The sequence below is a fragment of the Zosterops lateralis genome, assembly GCF_965231275.1.
Source record: "Zosterops lateralis genome assembly, chromosome: 33".
Classification (NCBI taxonomy): domain Eukaryota; kingdom Metazoa; phylum Chordata; class Aves; order Passeriformes; family Zosteropidae; genus Zosterops; species Zosterops lateralis.
The window spans coordinates 2,863,306-2,877,779 of NC_139793.1; the positions used below are offsets into that span (position 1 = coordinate 2,863,306).

Genomic DNA, 14,474 nt, shown 5'->3' on the forward strand with positions numbered 1-14,474 from the left:
TGTCCCCATATTCGTGTGGTGTACCCACGATGTCTCTGTGGTGTCCCTGTGGTGTACCCACAATGTCCCTGTGGTGTCCCCATGTCCCTGAGGTGTCCCCCTGGTGTCCCCGCAGAGCTGGAGGCGCTGAGCGCAGCGCTGCCGTGGCTGGAACCCTGCGTGTCCCTGTGTCCCCATATTCCTGTGGTGTACCCACAATGTCCCCGAGGTGTCCCCATGTCCCTGAAGTGTCCCCCTGGTGTCCCCGCAGAGCTGGAGGCGCTGAGCGCGGCGCTGCCGCGGCTGCAGGGGCCGGTGCTGGAACTGGCCGAGGGGACGCGGCGGCCGCTGGAGGAGCTGATGATGGAGGGGGACCTGCTGGAGGTGACGCTGGACGAGGCCCAGAGCATCTGGAGGCTGCTGCAGGCCACACGCCCGCCCCCGCTGGCCCTGTTCCGCCTGCTGCTCGAGGTACGGCCACCCCAGAGCTCCCTGGGGACCCCCGAACCTCCCTGGGGACCCCCAAACTTCCCTGGGGACCCCCAGACCTCCCTGGGGACCCCCAAACCTCCCTGGGGGTACAGAACTGCCCCAAACCTCCCTGGGGGTACAGAACCCCCCCAAAACTGCCCCAGTGATTCTCAAACCTCCCTGGGGACCCCCAAACCTCCCTGGGGGCACAGAACTCCCCCAAAACTTCCCCAGTGACTCCCAAACCTCCCTGGGGACCCCCAGACCTCCCTGGGGGATACAGAACTCCCCCAAACCTCCCTGGGGGTACAGAACTCCCCCAGACCTCCCTGGGGGGCACAGAACCCCCCCCAAAACTGCCCCAGTGACTCCCAAACCTCCCTGGGGACCCCCAAACCTCCCTGGGGGTACAGAACCCCCCCCAAATCTCCCTGGTGACACAGAACTGCCCCTGGAAACCTACCCAGGGATACAGAACCCCCTAAAACTGCCCCAGAGACCCCCAGAACCTACCCGGAGACATAGAACATCCCCAAACTCTCCCTGGGGACACAGAACCCCCAAAACCTGCCCTAGAGTCCCTCAAACCCTCCCTGGAAGCACAAAACATCCCCAAGCCCTCCCTGGGGGCACAGAATCCCCCCAAAACTGCCCCAAAGACCCCCAGACCTACCCTGGGGCTACAGAGCATCCCCAAAACTGCCCCAGAGACCCCCAAACCTCCCTGGAGATACAGACCAAACCCCCAAAACTGCCCCAGAACCTCCCCCAAGCCTCTCTGGGGGCTCAGAACATCTCCAAAACTGCTCCAGAAACCCCCAAACTCTCCCTGGGGACTCAGAATCTCCCAAAACTGTCCCATAGCCCCTAAAAACCTAAAACCTACCTGGGGACACAGACCCCCCCCAAAATCCCGACCTCTCACAGTAACCTGGAACCCTCCCCAAATTCACACCCTCCTCAGTCGCCCCCAAAACCTCTCGAGGACCCCCCAAATGCCTCCCTACACCCCCTGGGTACCCCAAACCCACCCTGGGCACCCCAAAGCCACCATGCCCTGGCAGTGCAGCCCCCCCAGTCCCAGTTTTGGGGTGTCTGACCCCCTCGGGGTCCCCCAAATACCTCCCTACACCCCTTGAGCACCCCAAACCTGCTCTGCCCTGGCAGTTCAGCCCCCACAATCCTGTTTTTGGTGTGTCTGCCCCCCCTCGGGGACCCCCCAAATTCCTCCCAAAGCCACCCTGGGCACCCCAAACCCACCCTGCACCCTGGGCCCCCCAAACTCGCCTTGCCCTGGCAGTGCAGCTCCCCCATTCTCAGTTTTGGGGAGTCTGACCCCATCGGGGACCCCACAAATTCTCCCAAACCCACCCTGGGCACCCCAAACCTGCTGTGCCCTGGCAGTGCAGCCCCCCCATTCACATTTTTGGGGTGTCTGACCCCCTCGGGGACCCCTCAAATTCCTCCCAAACCCACTCTGGGCACCCCAAACCCACCCTGGGCACCCCAAACTCACCTTGCCCTGGCAGTGCAGCGCCCTCAATCCTGTTTTTGGGGAGTCTGACCCCCTTGAGGACCCCCCCAAATGCTTCCCAACACTCCCTGAGCACCCCAGACCCACCGTGGGTACCGCAAAGCCACCATGCCCTGGCAGCACAGCCCCCCCAGTCCCATTTTTGGGGTGTCTGACGTTGTGTGCCCCCCCAGCTGGAGCAGGCAGAGCGTCGGGGGGCTCGTGCCCGAGGCCGTGACCCCGAGAGGCGCCGCAAGCGCCGGGCAGAGCGGGGGGACCTCCCCCCCCTGGCCAAGGAGGAGCTGGAGCCAAAGAGGAGTCGGGGGCACGAGGGGGGAGACCCCCGGGACAGCCCCACGCCCGGCCCCCAGGCCCCGGGGGTGAGTCTGGGGGGGTTATGGGGTACAAGGGGGGTGCCAGAGGAGAATTTGGGGGGTTATGGGGTATAGGGCGGCTCAGGAGGAGAATTTGGGGGGTTATGGGGTACAGGGGGAGCCCAGAGGAGAATTTGGGGGGTTATGGGGTATAGGGCGGCTCAGGAGGAGAATTTGGGTTATTTGGGGTTCACAGTTATTGGGTGTTCAGGATTTTGGGGGGTTTATGGGGTACAGGGGGCACTCAGGAGGAAAATTTGGTTTATTGGGGGTTCAGGGTTATTGGGGTTCTGGATTTTGGGGTTTCAGGGTTATTGGAGGTTCAGGATTTTGGGGGGATTATGGGGTATAGGGGTCTCAGAGGAGAAATTGGGGGTTTATGGGGTATAGGGAGGGTTCAGGAGGAGAATTGGGGGGTTTATGGGGTACAGGGGGAGCCCAGAGGAGAATTTGGGGGTTATGGGGTATAGGGCGGCTCAGGAGGAGAATTGGGGTTATTTGGGGTTCAGGGTTATTGTGGGTTCAGGAATTGGGGGTTCAGGGTTATTGGGGATTCTGGATTTCGGGGTTTGAGGGTTATTGGAGGTTCAGGATTTTGGGGGGATTATGAGGTACGGGGGGCTCAGGAGGAGAATTCGGGTTATTGGGGGTTTTGGGGGTTTGGGATTTTGGGGGTTCACTGTTATTTGGGTTCAGGGTTATTGAGGATTCAGGATTATTTGGGGGTTCAGGGTTATTGGGAGTTGGGATTTTGGGGGTTCAGAGTTACTGGTTTGGGATTTTGGGGGTTCAGGGTTATTGGGGGGTTCAGGATTTTGGGGGGGTTTATGGGGTTCAGGGGGGCCCAGGAGGAGAATTTTGAGGATTTATGGGGCACAGGGGGTGTCGGGGGGTGGAATTATGGGCTGAGAGGAGTTCAGGAGGAGAATTTAGGGATCTGTGGGGTACAGGGAGGAGTTACAAGGGTGAAGGGGGTTTATGGGGTCTGTGAGTGTTTAATGGGGGGATTATGGGGTGAGAGGGGGCCCATGAGGAGAACGGGGGGGGTTATGGGGTACAGGGGGGCCCAGGAGGAGAATTGGGGGGGTTTATGGGGTACAGGGGGGCCCAGGAGGAGAATTGGGGGGATTTATGGGGTCCAGGGGGAATCAGGGGTGGTGTTCATTGGCACTGTGGGGTGAGAAGGGTCCAGGAGGAGCACGGGAGGGTTCTGGGGTGCAGAGCAGAGGGTTTGGGGGGTTCCCCCATATCCAGGGGGGTATTATGGGGTACAGGGATGGAGACCTGTCCCCCCCATAACCCTGTCCCCTCTGTGCCCCCCCAGGACTCGTGACGTGGAGCCCCCCAGCTCGGATGGACACGCCTGAGGGCGGTGGGGATGGACTGGGGGGGCCACACCGGGCTCCCCCCAACCTTGGGGGCCCCCCAACCTCCCCGAATTGAGGTGGGGGAGACTCTCCCCTTCTCCCCCCTCCTCTCTCCTTCCCTCCCCCCCGCGATGTAATTATTTGAGTTGTTTCTTTTGTATCGTTCAGCCCCCCATGTGGGGGGGTGGGCCACACACAGGTTGAGGGGGGGGAGAGATCCGGGGGTCCCCCCCCCCAAAAAAAAAAAAAAAAAAATGGGGAGGGGGGGAGCCCCAACCAGCACAGCAGGGCCAGCCCCCCCCACCCCTCCCACACCGGGTTTTTTATAGGATTGGGGGGGTGGGGGCGGGGAGGGGGCGGATTTGGGGGTCCCCTGCCCCCCTCCCCCCCCCCCCCCCGCCGACACTAACAAGTCTCGAGCTCTTTGTAGCGGGGGCGGGGGGGGCTTATTTTATTGTATTATGATTTTTTTTATTATTATTAAACTTTGGAGGTTAAAAAGGGAGTCTGAGGTTATTTTTGGGGAGGGAGGGGGTGATTGAGGGGGGTCTGGGTTTGGGGGGAGGGTTTAGGGTTACTGGGAGGGGTTGAGATTTTGGGGGTTCAGGATTATTGGAGAATTCCAGGATTTTGGGGGGGTTCAGGATTTTGGGGATTCAAGTTATTGGCGTTTCAGAATTTGGGGGGTTCAAGGTTATTGGGGGTTCAGGATTTTGGGGGTTTGGGATTTTGAGGATTCAGGGTTGTTAGGGGTTCAGGATTTTGGGGGTTCAGGGTTATTGGGGATTCAGGATTTGGGGGGTTCAGGGTTTTTGGGGGGTTGGGATTTTGGAGATTCACGGTTATTGGGGGTTCTGGATTTTGGAGAATTCAGGGTTATTGTGGGTTCAGGATTTGGGGGGTTCAGGGTTATTGTGGGTTCAGAGTTTTTGTGGGTTCAGGATTTGGGGGTTCAGCACTTTGGGGATTCAGGGTTATTGTGGGTTCATGATTTTGGGAATTCAGGGTTTTTGTGGGTTTGGGATTTTGGCGGTTCGAGATTTTGGGGGTTCAGGGTTATTGTGGGTTCAGGATTTTGGAGAATTCAGGGTTATTTTGGGGACAGGATTTTGGAGAATTCATGGTTATTGTGGGTTCAGGATTTGGGGGGTTCAGGGTTACTGTGGGTTCAGGATTTTGTGGTTCAGGATTTGGGGGGTTCAGGGTTATTGTGGGTTCAGGATTTTGGGAGTTTGGGATTTTGAGGATTCAGGGTTGTTAGGGGTTCAGGATTTTGAGGGCTCGGCATTTTGGGGGTTCAGGGTTATTGTGGGTACAGGATTTTGGAGAATTCAGGGTTATTGTGGGTTCAGGATTTGGGGGTTCCGGATTTTGGAGAATTCAGGGTTATCGTGGGTTCAGGATTTTGGGGGTTCATGGTTATTGTGGGTTCAGGGTTATTGTGGGTTCAGGATTTGGGGGTTGAGGATTTGGGGGTTCAGGATTATTGTGGGTTCAGGATTTGGGGGTTCCGGATTTTGGAGAATTCAGGGTTATTGTGGGTTCAGGATTTTGGGCGTTCAGGGTTATTGTGGGTTCAGGATTTGGGGGTTTCGGATTTTGGAGAATTCATGGTTATTGTGGGTTCAGGGTTATTGTGGGTTCAGGATTTGGGGGTTCCGGATTTTGGAGAATTCATGGTTATTGTGGGTTCAGGGTTATTGTGGGTTCAGGATTTGGGGGGTTCAGGGTTATTGTGGGTTCATGGCTATTGTGGGTTCAGGATTTGGGGGTTCAGCACTTTGGGGATTCAGGGTTATTGTGGGTTCAGGATTTGGGGGTTGAGGATTTGGGGGTTCAGGATTATTGTGGGTTCAGGATTTGGGGGTTCCGGATTTTGGAGAATTCAGGGTTATTGTGGGTTCAGGGTTATTGTGGGTTCAGGATTTGGGGGTTCCGGATTTTGGAGAATTCATGGTTATTGTGGGTTCAGGGTTATTGTGGGTTCAGGATTTGGGGGTTCCGGATTTTGGAGAATTCAGGGTTATTGTGGGTTCAGGATTTTGGGCGTTCAGGGTTATTGTGGGTTCAGGATTTGGGGGTTCCGGATTTTGGAGAATTCATGGTTATTGTGGGTTCAGGGTTATTGTGGGTTCAGGATTTGGGGGTTCAGGGTTATTGTGGGTTCGGGATTTGGGGGGTTCATGGCTATTGTGGGTTCAGGATTTGGGGGTTCAGCGTTATTGGGGGTTCAGGGTTATTGTGGGTTCAGGATTCGGGGGTTCAGGGTTATTGTGGGTTCAGGGTTATTGTGGGTTCAGGATTTTAGGGTTCAGGGTTATTGTGGGTTCAGGATTTGTGGGTTCGGGATTATTGTGGGTTCAGGATTTGGGGGTTCAGCACTTTGGGGTGTCCCCCCCCGCACTCCCCGCTCAGCCCGCTGGGGGCGCTGGCGGTGCCGCCTCCCCATTGGCCGCCGGCTCCACCAATGGGCGCGCGGGGGGGGCGGGGCCTGCGCGGGCGCGGGAAACTCCGCCCGGAGCCCGGGGCGAGTCCCGGTCCTGAGGGGACAAGCCCTCCGGGAGGTGAAAAATGCGCTTTCGTGAGGCAAAATTTACCTCTCCTGAGGTAAAATCCCTCTAATTTACCTCTCCTGATGTAAAATGTCACTTGTCTGTGGTAAAACCTTCCCCCTTTAGGTAAAACACCACCTTTCCGGAGGTAAAATTCCCCATTCTAAGATGCGACATGTTCTTTCATGAGATAAACCCCAATTCTGTGAGGTAAAATTTACCTTCGTGTGGTAAAAATCTGCTTTTCTGGGGTAAAACTCCCCTTTCGTGAAGAGAACAATGTTTTTTCATGAGGCAAAACCCTCTTTAAGTGAGTTAAATTTTACATTTCTGAGGCAAAATCTGCTGCCTCGAGGTGAAAAGTTCTTTCCTGTGGTAAAACTGTTTTCCCTGCGGTAAAACATGTCCCTTTCTTGAGGTAAACCCCTCATTTAAGAGGTAGAATTCACCTTTCCTCAGACAAAAAAAAACCTTCATGAGGCAAAATCCTTCCTAAAGTGAAGAAAACTTTTATGATGTAAAACCCTCTTCAGTGACTGAGGTAAAGTTTCCATTTTCTGATGTAAAGTCCCTCCCCTTCCTGAGGGGGGAACTGCTTTTTCCTAAGGTAAAAGTTACTTTTCCTGAGGGAAAATCCACTTTTGTGATGTAAAACACCCTTTCCCTGAGGAAAAATCCTCCTTTCTGGGGTGTGAAATGTTCTTTTGTGAGGCACAATTTACCTTTCCTTGGGTAAAAATCCCTTTTCTGAGGTAAATTTCCCATCCTTGAGGTGCAAAATGTTTTTTGTTTTTTTTTTTTTTTTTTTCCTGCAGTTAAATCGTGTTTTATGGTGTGAATTTTATTCTTCCTGAAGTAAAACATTCTCCCCTTTCTTTAGATAAAACCTTTGAGATAAAATTTACTTTCCTGAGGTAAAAAAATCCCCGTCTCTGAGGTAAGACCCCTCTTGTGAGGTAAAATTCACTTTTTCTCGATTTAAAAACTTTTTTTTCTTTATTTAAAACTCGACTCCGTGAGGTAAAATCCCCCTCCGTGTTAATATTCCTTTATTTGCAGTAGAATTCTCTCTCTTTTAGGTAAATTCTGCTTTTTTTGGAGATTAAACCCTTTTTGAGATAAAAACTTTCCTGAGGCAAAATCCCCATTTCTGAGGTGAAAATTCTTCTTTTATTAGAGAAACAAACGCCTCCCTTGTCATGTAAAATTTACCTTTTCTGAGGTGACAAAATCTTTTTTCTTGATGTAAAATCCCCCTCTTTTTTTTTTTTTTTTTCTTTTTTTTTTTTTTTCTTTCTTTTTCTTTTTTATAGTTCTTCCTATTTGGGTGCAAATCTTCCTTTTCCTGAGGCAAAACTCCTTTTTTTTTTTTTTTTTTTATGAGGGGAAAACACCTCCTTTTCTTGGATTAAAAACTTCCTTCTTTTTTTAAGGCAAAACTTATTTTTAAAGGATTTTTTTCGAGGCAATTCTCCCTTTTCAAGAGGGAATTTTCCTTTTTGAGAACAATTCACCATCTCCAGGAGGTAAATGTCTCTTTTCCTGAGATAAAACTCTTTTTTTTAGGGGGAAAAATAACACCTTTTTTTTTTCTTTCTTTCCTTTTTTTGAGTAAAAAGTTTCTTTTTGAGAAGAAATATTATTTTCTCTTAACAAATGTATTTTTTCCTAAAATAAAAACCTCTTTTTTGAGGATATTCCCTCCCCACTCCACCCTGATGTGAATAAACCTTTCCCAGTGGGGAAAAAAAATAAATATAAATATAAATATAAATATAAATATAAATATAAGAAAATCCTTTTTCCCACTCTTTTAAAATCTTTCCTTTCTTTGAGGGAAAAAATCTTTTTTTGTTGTTTTGTTTTGTTTATCTTGAGGGAAACCTTCTCTTTATTAAATAAAAACTTTACTTTTTTTGAGGTAAACATCCCATTTCCTGAGGAAAACCCTCCTCTGAACAGCAAATTTGAGGCAAATAACCTTTTTCTAGTGGAAAACACCTTTTTATTTTTGAAACAAACCCCCTCCTTTCTTTATAAACACTTCCTTTTTTAATGTAACTCCCTCGTTTTTCTAAACGGAGTCAAAATCCCTCCTTTTTTTGAGTGAAAACATCATTTTTGAGGAAAAAAGTGCTTGGTTTGGGTGGTTTTGTGTGGATTTTTGAGGGGAAAAAAAACCTTTCTGAGGTAAACACCTGTTTTCCTGAGGAAAAAATTATAATTTTGTGATGAAACTTCCCCCCTATCCCCCCCAAGGCTTATCTCTGTTACAGACGAAAAAAAATTCTTTTTTTTGAGGTAAATCACTTCCTTTTTTTGAGGTAAATCCCTTCCTTTTTTTGAGGTAAATCCCTTCCTTTTTTTTTTTTTTAAAGAATCCTCCCTTCCCCTGAGAAAAACACAGTTTAGTTATTTTGAAGGAAAACACACTTCTTGTTTTTGAGTAAAAACTTCCTTTTTTTATTGAAGTTAAAACCTCCTTTTCCTGAGGGGGAAAACACCACATTTTCCATGAAAAAAAAAAACCAAAAAACCAAAATAAAACAACCCATCCCTGAGGCAAACACCCCTTTTGCAGAGTAAAACCCTCTTTATGTGAGGAAAACAAAAAAAAATTTAAACTTTTTAATATAAATTTTAAATAAAAATCCCTTTTTTTAATTTTTTTTTTTCCTGAGGTAACATCGCCCCCACACGGAGTCAGTGCCGGGTTCTAGAGCTGGCCTAGCGCGGTGCCGGGTTCTAGAGCTGGCCTAGCGCGGTGCCGGGTTCTAGAGCCGGCCTAGTGTGGTGCCGGGTTCTAGAGCCGGCTGTAATCAGCGGTGCCGGGTTCTAGAGCCGGCCTAGCGCGGTGCCGGGTTCTAGAGCCGGCCTAGCGCGGTGCCGGGTTCTAGAGCCGGCCTAGTGTGGTGCCGGGTTCTAGAGCCGGCTGTAATCAGCGGAGGCGGGTTCTAGACCCCCGGTACCGGGTTCTAGACGCCGCCGGCCCAGCCCATCTCGTCCGCCAGCTCCTCCTCGGCCGGCGGCCGCAGCGGCTCCTCGTCGCTGTAGACGGCGGGCGCGGGCGCGGCCGGGGCGCGGCGCCGGGTCAGCAGGTCGGCGGCCGCGCTCTCCATCTCGTCCATCGTCATGTCGCACGCGTCCGCGATCTCCCGCTTGGCCACCGCCACGAACTTGGGGTCGCGGGCGAAGAGCCCCAGCCCCTCCGAGATCAGCACCTGGGGGAGGGGGGAGCGAGGGGGAGGCGTTGGGAGCGGCACCGGGGGTGTGTCTGTCCCCTCCCAGTGTCCTTGTCCTTATTCACTGCCTCCACCAGGCTCTTGGCCAAGCCGTGGGCTGTCCCCAGTGTCCCCTCCTCACTACCTCCACCAGGCTCTTGACTGAGCAATGTCACCCCATGTCCCCCTCAAATCCCCCCCATGTCCCTCTCTCACTACCTTCAGACTGAGCAATGTCACCCCATGTCCCCCAAAATTCCCCCACTAATTCCCTCCACCAGGTTCTTGAGCTGAGCCGTGTCACCCCCTGTCCCCCTTAAATCCCCCCACGTCCTTCTTCACTACCTCCACCAGGCTCTTGGCTGAGCCGTGTCACCCCAGCCGTGTCACCCCATGTCGCCCCCCATGTCCCCCCACTCACGGCCTCTACCAGGCTATCAGCAAAGCCATGTCACCCCATGTTCCTCTCAAATCCCCCCATGTCCCCTCACTAATTCCCTCCACCAGGCTCTTGGCTGAGCAATGTCACCCCATGTCGCTCCTCATGTCCCCCCACTCACGGCCTCCACCAGGCTGTCAACAAAGCCATGTCACCCCATGTCCCCCTCTCACTACCTCCCCACCAAGCTCTTGGCTGAGCAATGTCACCCCATGTCCCCCTGAATCTTCCCCATGTCCCTCCTCACTGCCTCCACCAGGCTCTTGGCTGAGCCGTGTCACCCCAGCCATGTCACCCCATGTCGCCCCCACTCACGGCCTCCACCAGGCTCTTGACTGAACCGTGTCACCCCATGTCATCCCAGCCATGTCACCCGTGTCGCCCCCCGTGTCCCCCCACTCACGGCCTCCACCAGGCTGTCTGCCGAGCCCCGGGCCAGGGCCTCGTGTGGCCCGCAGGGTCGCAGGCGCAGCGGCGCCGGGGGGAACCATCGGTTGAGGGGCGGCAGGCTGCCCCCCGCCCCCGCCGCCGGAGCCCCCTCCACCAGGATCAGCGGCGCGTACAGAACGTGTCCGCGGGCCGGGGCCGCCCAGGCCTGCGAGGAGCCCCCCAGCCGCCAGGTCTCGGAGCTGCCGTAGCCCTGGGGGCGGCACAGGGGGGTCAGTGCGGGGGTGACACTGTCAGTGTCCCCACACCCACCTGTCTGCCCCACCTCCGGCAGTACCTGCGGGCGGGCGGGGCCGGGCGGGCCCGAGGGGTTGTAGGTGCCCGGGATGGGCTCGTCTTCGCAGCTACCCTGGCGCCGCAGGCACTGGATGGTGAACGAGGGCTTCCGGCCTGGGGGGCGGCGGGCAGGGTCAGCCCCCGGCCAGGGACCCTCCGGGAAACCGGGCAGGGTCACCCACCCTGGCTGGGGACCCTCTGTGCTACCGGGGGGCGCTGAGCAGGGTCACCCCCTCAGCCAGGGACCCTCAGGGGCACCGGGCAGAGTCACCCCCTCAGCCAGGGACCCTCAGGGGCACCGGGCAGGGTCACCCCCGGCTCTAGGAACCCTCCGGGGCACCTGGGGACACGGGGAGGGGTCACTTCCCCCCGATCAGGGACCCTTCTTGGGTAACAGGGGTCATTCTCTGCTCGCCATCAGCCCCAGGGACCTTCCTGGCCTCCCGGGAACCATCCTGAGCTACGAGTGAGGGTCTCCCTGGAGGCCCCGGCCCCTCCCCTGCCCCTCGCCCCTGTCCCGGCCCCGCCGTACCCGCGGGGGTGGGGGGCAGCAGCCGGCGCCGTTTCAGTTGTTGCCCCTCGCGAGCGCCGCTGCCGAGCGCGAAGTGCCGGGGGGGCAGCGGCAGCGACCCCCCCCGGGGCAGCTCCGCCGCCCAGCGCGGGGGTCCCGGTGCCCTGGAGGGGGAACGAGGCGGGTCAGTCACGGGATGACAGGAACGCTCAGGTGGTCCCTCCCCAGTTACACAACCCGCCTTTCGGGGGTCCCGGCAGCTGCAGGGACCCCTCCAGTCGCGGTTCCCCGCAGGGGCTCGGGGGTGGCCGTACCTGTCCCGCACCCAGCGGTGCCGGGGCGGGGCCGAGCTCTCCAGCTCCTCGTCGTGGCTGACGTCCCCCGTGTCCCCAGCCGGCTCCTCCACGTCCTCGCCGGGGGCTTCCTCGTCCTGCTCCGCGGCCTCGGAGCGCCGCCTGCGCACAGGGCCATGGGCACCGCCCGTCCCCCCCGGGGAACCCCCGCCCCGTGCCGGGGTGTCCCCGATCCCCCCGTACCTGCCCCCGTGGGAGGGGGGCGCGGGCTCCTCCCCCTCGGCGGGGCCGGGGCTGGGCACGGGGGGCGGCTCCGAGAGCAGCGGGGAGCCGGGCGCGGAGCCGTACAGCGTCTCGGGGGCCTGCGGAGAGAGGCGGGGTCGGTGGGCGCGGCCACGGCACAGGTGTGGCTTTGGGGGCAGGTGCGGCCTGTGGGCGTGGTCATAGGACAGGTGTGGCCATTCGGTGTGGCTTTGGGGGCAGGTGGGGATGGTGGGCGTGGCCATGGGACTGATGTGGGTGGGCGTGGTCACAGGGCAGGTGTGGTCAGTGGGCGTGGTCATGTGACAGATGGGTGGGTGGGCGTGTCAGGGTGGGTATGGTCGGTGGGTGTGGTCGGTGGGTGTGGTCGGTGGGTGTGGTCGGTGGGTATGGTCGGTGGGTATGGTCGGTGGGTGTGGTCGGTGGGTGTGGTCGGTGGGCGGGGCTCACGGCGTAGGTGAGCGGCTCCTCCGAAGGCGCGTCCCCGCCCTCGTCCCCCTCCAGGTCACTCAGTGCCCGGCGCATCTCAGGGCCCAGCGCCTGCAGCGTCTGCAGCCCGGCCTGGGGGGACACAGAAGGGTCAGGGGGGTCACCTGGTGACACCTGGGACCCCCCCAGCCCCGCCCCGGGGGGTGTCGCACCTGCAGCGCGCACTCGTTGCTGGGGCCGGCGCTGGCGCCGAGCATCCCCCGCTCCTTCCGCCGCCGGAACTTGCGGAAATAGTCCTGGATCAGGAAAGTGGCGTAGAACTTCCCGACGGTGACCTCCTCCTCTGGGGGACACGGAGGGTCAGGGGGCAGCTGGGGGTCTGAGGGGACAGGGGAGGGGACACGGCCCTCACACACCCTCGGGCGGGGGGATGACCTCGTCCAGCAGCTTCGGCTTCGTCCTCTTCCAGATCTTCTTCACCACGGCCCTGAGCTCCTTGTTGGCCACATCCAGGTTCCCTGCAGGGAGGGGACACGGCGTGGGGACACACAGCCATGGCTGTCACCCCCTGCTGTCCCCTGCCCCAGCCCAGACCCTCCCAGCTCCCAACCTTCCGTCTTGATCTTGAGGGAGGTGCGGACCAGAGCGAAGAGCGTCGCGTTGAAGGTGACGGTCCCGTCCGAGTTGAGGGGCATGTTCATGGCCACCAGGCGCTGGGCAGGGGACAAGAGGGGGGTGAACCTGGCTGGGTCCCCCCAGGAGCCCCCCAAATCCCCCCAGGACCCCCTCAAACCTTGCAGGCCACACGGTGTGGGCAGAGCTTCCCAAAGCCCAGCGGGGGCTGGATCCGGCGCAGCAGCGTCACCACGTCCAGGTGTTTGATGCGGCCCCTGGGCAGGGGGGACAGGGGGTCAGGGGTGGTCTGGACACCTGGGCCACCCCAGCTGGGGACAAGGGGACAGTTACACACTTGGCTGCGGGGTCGTACTCGGACCACACGCGCTTGAACTCGTCCAGGTGGTGCGGGCCCAGGATGGACCAGTCGCGCGTCAGGTAATCGAAGTTGTCCATGATGACAGCCACGAACAGGTTGATGATCTGGGGGGTGTCAGGGGGGGGTCAGGATGCTCATGGGGGTCCTGAGGGGTGTGGGGCAGTGCTGGGGCTGTGGGGCATTGCCCCACATCTCACCAGGAAGGCGCAGAGCATGAAGAAGCTGATGAAGTAGGCGATGGCGAAGTTGCTGCCGCAGGTGAACTCCTCCCCTGGGCCCGCGTCCGACTCGGGGTCGCAACGCTTGCCCGGCAGGCTGGCCAGCATGATCTCCTGCCACGCCTCCCCCGTGGCACACCTGCGCCCCAGGGGACACACCTGTACCCTCAGGGTGCACCTGTACCCCTGGGGCTCAGCTGTACCCCACAGGAGACACCTGTACCCCACAGGACACACCTGTACCCTCAGGGTGCACCTGTACCCCTGGGGCTCAGGTGTACCCCACAGGACACACCTGCACCCCAGGGGACACACCTGTACCCTCAGGGCACTCCTGTACCCCTGGGGCTCAGCTGTACCCCACAGGACACACCTGTGTCCACCCCACTGCACAGATGTACCCCTGGGGAACACCTGTATCCTCAGGGTACACCTGTACCCCTGAGACACACCTGCACTCCCATGGTACACACACGCACTCCCATGGGACACACCTGTACCCCTGAGGCACATCTGTAACCCCCCTTCATGATTCACTGAGAGGAAGCTCCAAAGTCCCATGGGAAGCCCAGAGAGTCCTGGGTCCCCCCAGAACCCCCCAGAGACCCTCTAGAACCCCCCAGCAGCCCCCCAGGCCCCCGTCCCCACCTGAAGAGCAGCAGCACAGCCTGGGGGAAGGTCTGGAAGTTGTTGTTGCGGTTGATCTGGGTCCCGTCCTGCAGCGCCACCTTCCCGAAGGTCTGGGGGGCACAGAGGGGGCCGGGGTGGCCGGGGGGCTTACAGGACACCCCCCTCACACCCCTCACATCCCTCACCTCCCCCAGGCCCCTCACCTGCATCCCGATGACAGCGTAGATGAAGAAAATCATAGCGATGAGCAGAGCGACGTAGGGCAGGGCCTGGGGACAGAGCCATGGGGGTGAGGGGGTGCTGTCCCCCTTCCATGTCCCCTTTTTTCCCCTGTGTCCCCCACCGTGTCCCACCTGGAAGGACTTGACGAAGGTCCAGAGCAGGGTGCGGATGCCCTCGCCCTTGGAGAGCAGCTTCACCAACCGCATCACGCGGAAGAGCCGGAAGAAGGTGATGGAGATGCGGGAACTGTCCTCGGAGCTCTGCGGGGAGCGGGGTC

General features: G+C 57.4%; 2 protein-coding genes across 2 annotated transcripts in view; one reads left to right on the forward strand and one right to left on the reverse strand.

The window, feature by feature from the left end:
* Positions 1-4,199, forward strand: part of KDM5C (lysine demethylase 5C) — a 36,737-nt gene extending 32,538 nt beyond the window's left edge. Inside the window, exons 25-27 of the mRNA XM_083881410.1 lie at positions 251-450; positions 2,158-2,343; positions 3,662-4,199. Of these exons, the coding sequence (XP_083737536.1) occupies positions 251-450; positions 2,158-2,343; positions 3,662-3,670 (395 nt within the window). The 3' untranslated portion in view covers positions 3,671-4,199. The remainder of the gene's footprint in view (positions 1-250; positions 451-2,157; positions 2,344-3,661) is intronic.
* A 5,032-nt stretch (positions 4,200-9,231) lies between these two features.
* CACNA1F (calcium voltage-gated channel subunit alpha1 F) overlaps positions 9,232-14,474 on the reverse strand; it is a gene marked incomplete at both ends in the record, with an annotated part of 29,120 nt that continues 23,877 nt past the window's right edge. The window contains 15 exons of the mRNA XM_083881295.1: positions 9,232-9,477; positions 10,320-10,556; positions 10,641-10,753; positions 11,172-11,314; positions 11,465-11,805; positions 12,155-12,265; positions 12,346-12,476; positions 12,550-12,651; positions 12,744-12,846; positions 12,927-13,023; positions 13,104-13,231; positions 13,325-13,484; positions 13,994-14,085; positions 14,179-14,244; positions 14,329-14,457. Coding sequence (XP_083737421.1) covers positions 9,232-9,477; positions 10,320-10,556; positions 10,641-10,753; positions 11,172-11,314; positions 11,465-11,805; positions 12,155-12,265; positions 12,346-12,476; positions 12,550-12,651; positions 12,744-12,846; positions 12,927-13,023; positions 13,104-13,231; positions 13,325-13,484; positions 13,994-14,085; positions 14,179-14,244; positions 14,329-14,457 — 2,199 coding nt within the window. The remainder of the gene's footprint in view (positions 9,478-10,319; positions 10,557-10,640; positions 10,754-11,171; positions 11,315-11,464; positions 11,806-12,154; positions 12,266-12,345; positions 12,477-12,549; positions 12,652-12,743; positions 12,847-12,926; positions 13,024-13,103; positions 13,232-13,324; positions 13,485-13,993; positions 14,086-14,178; positions 14,245-14,328; positions 14,458-14,474) is intronic.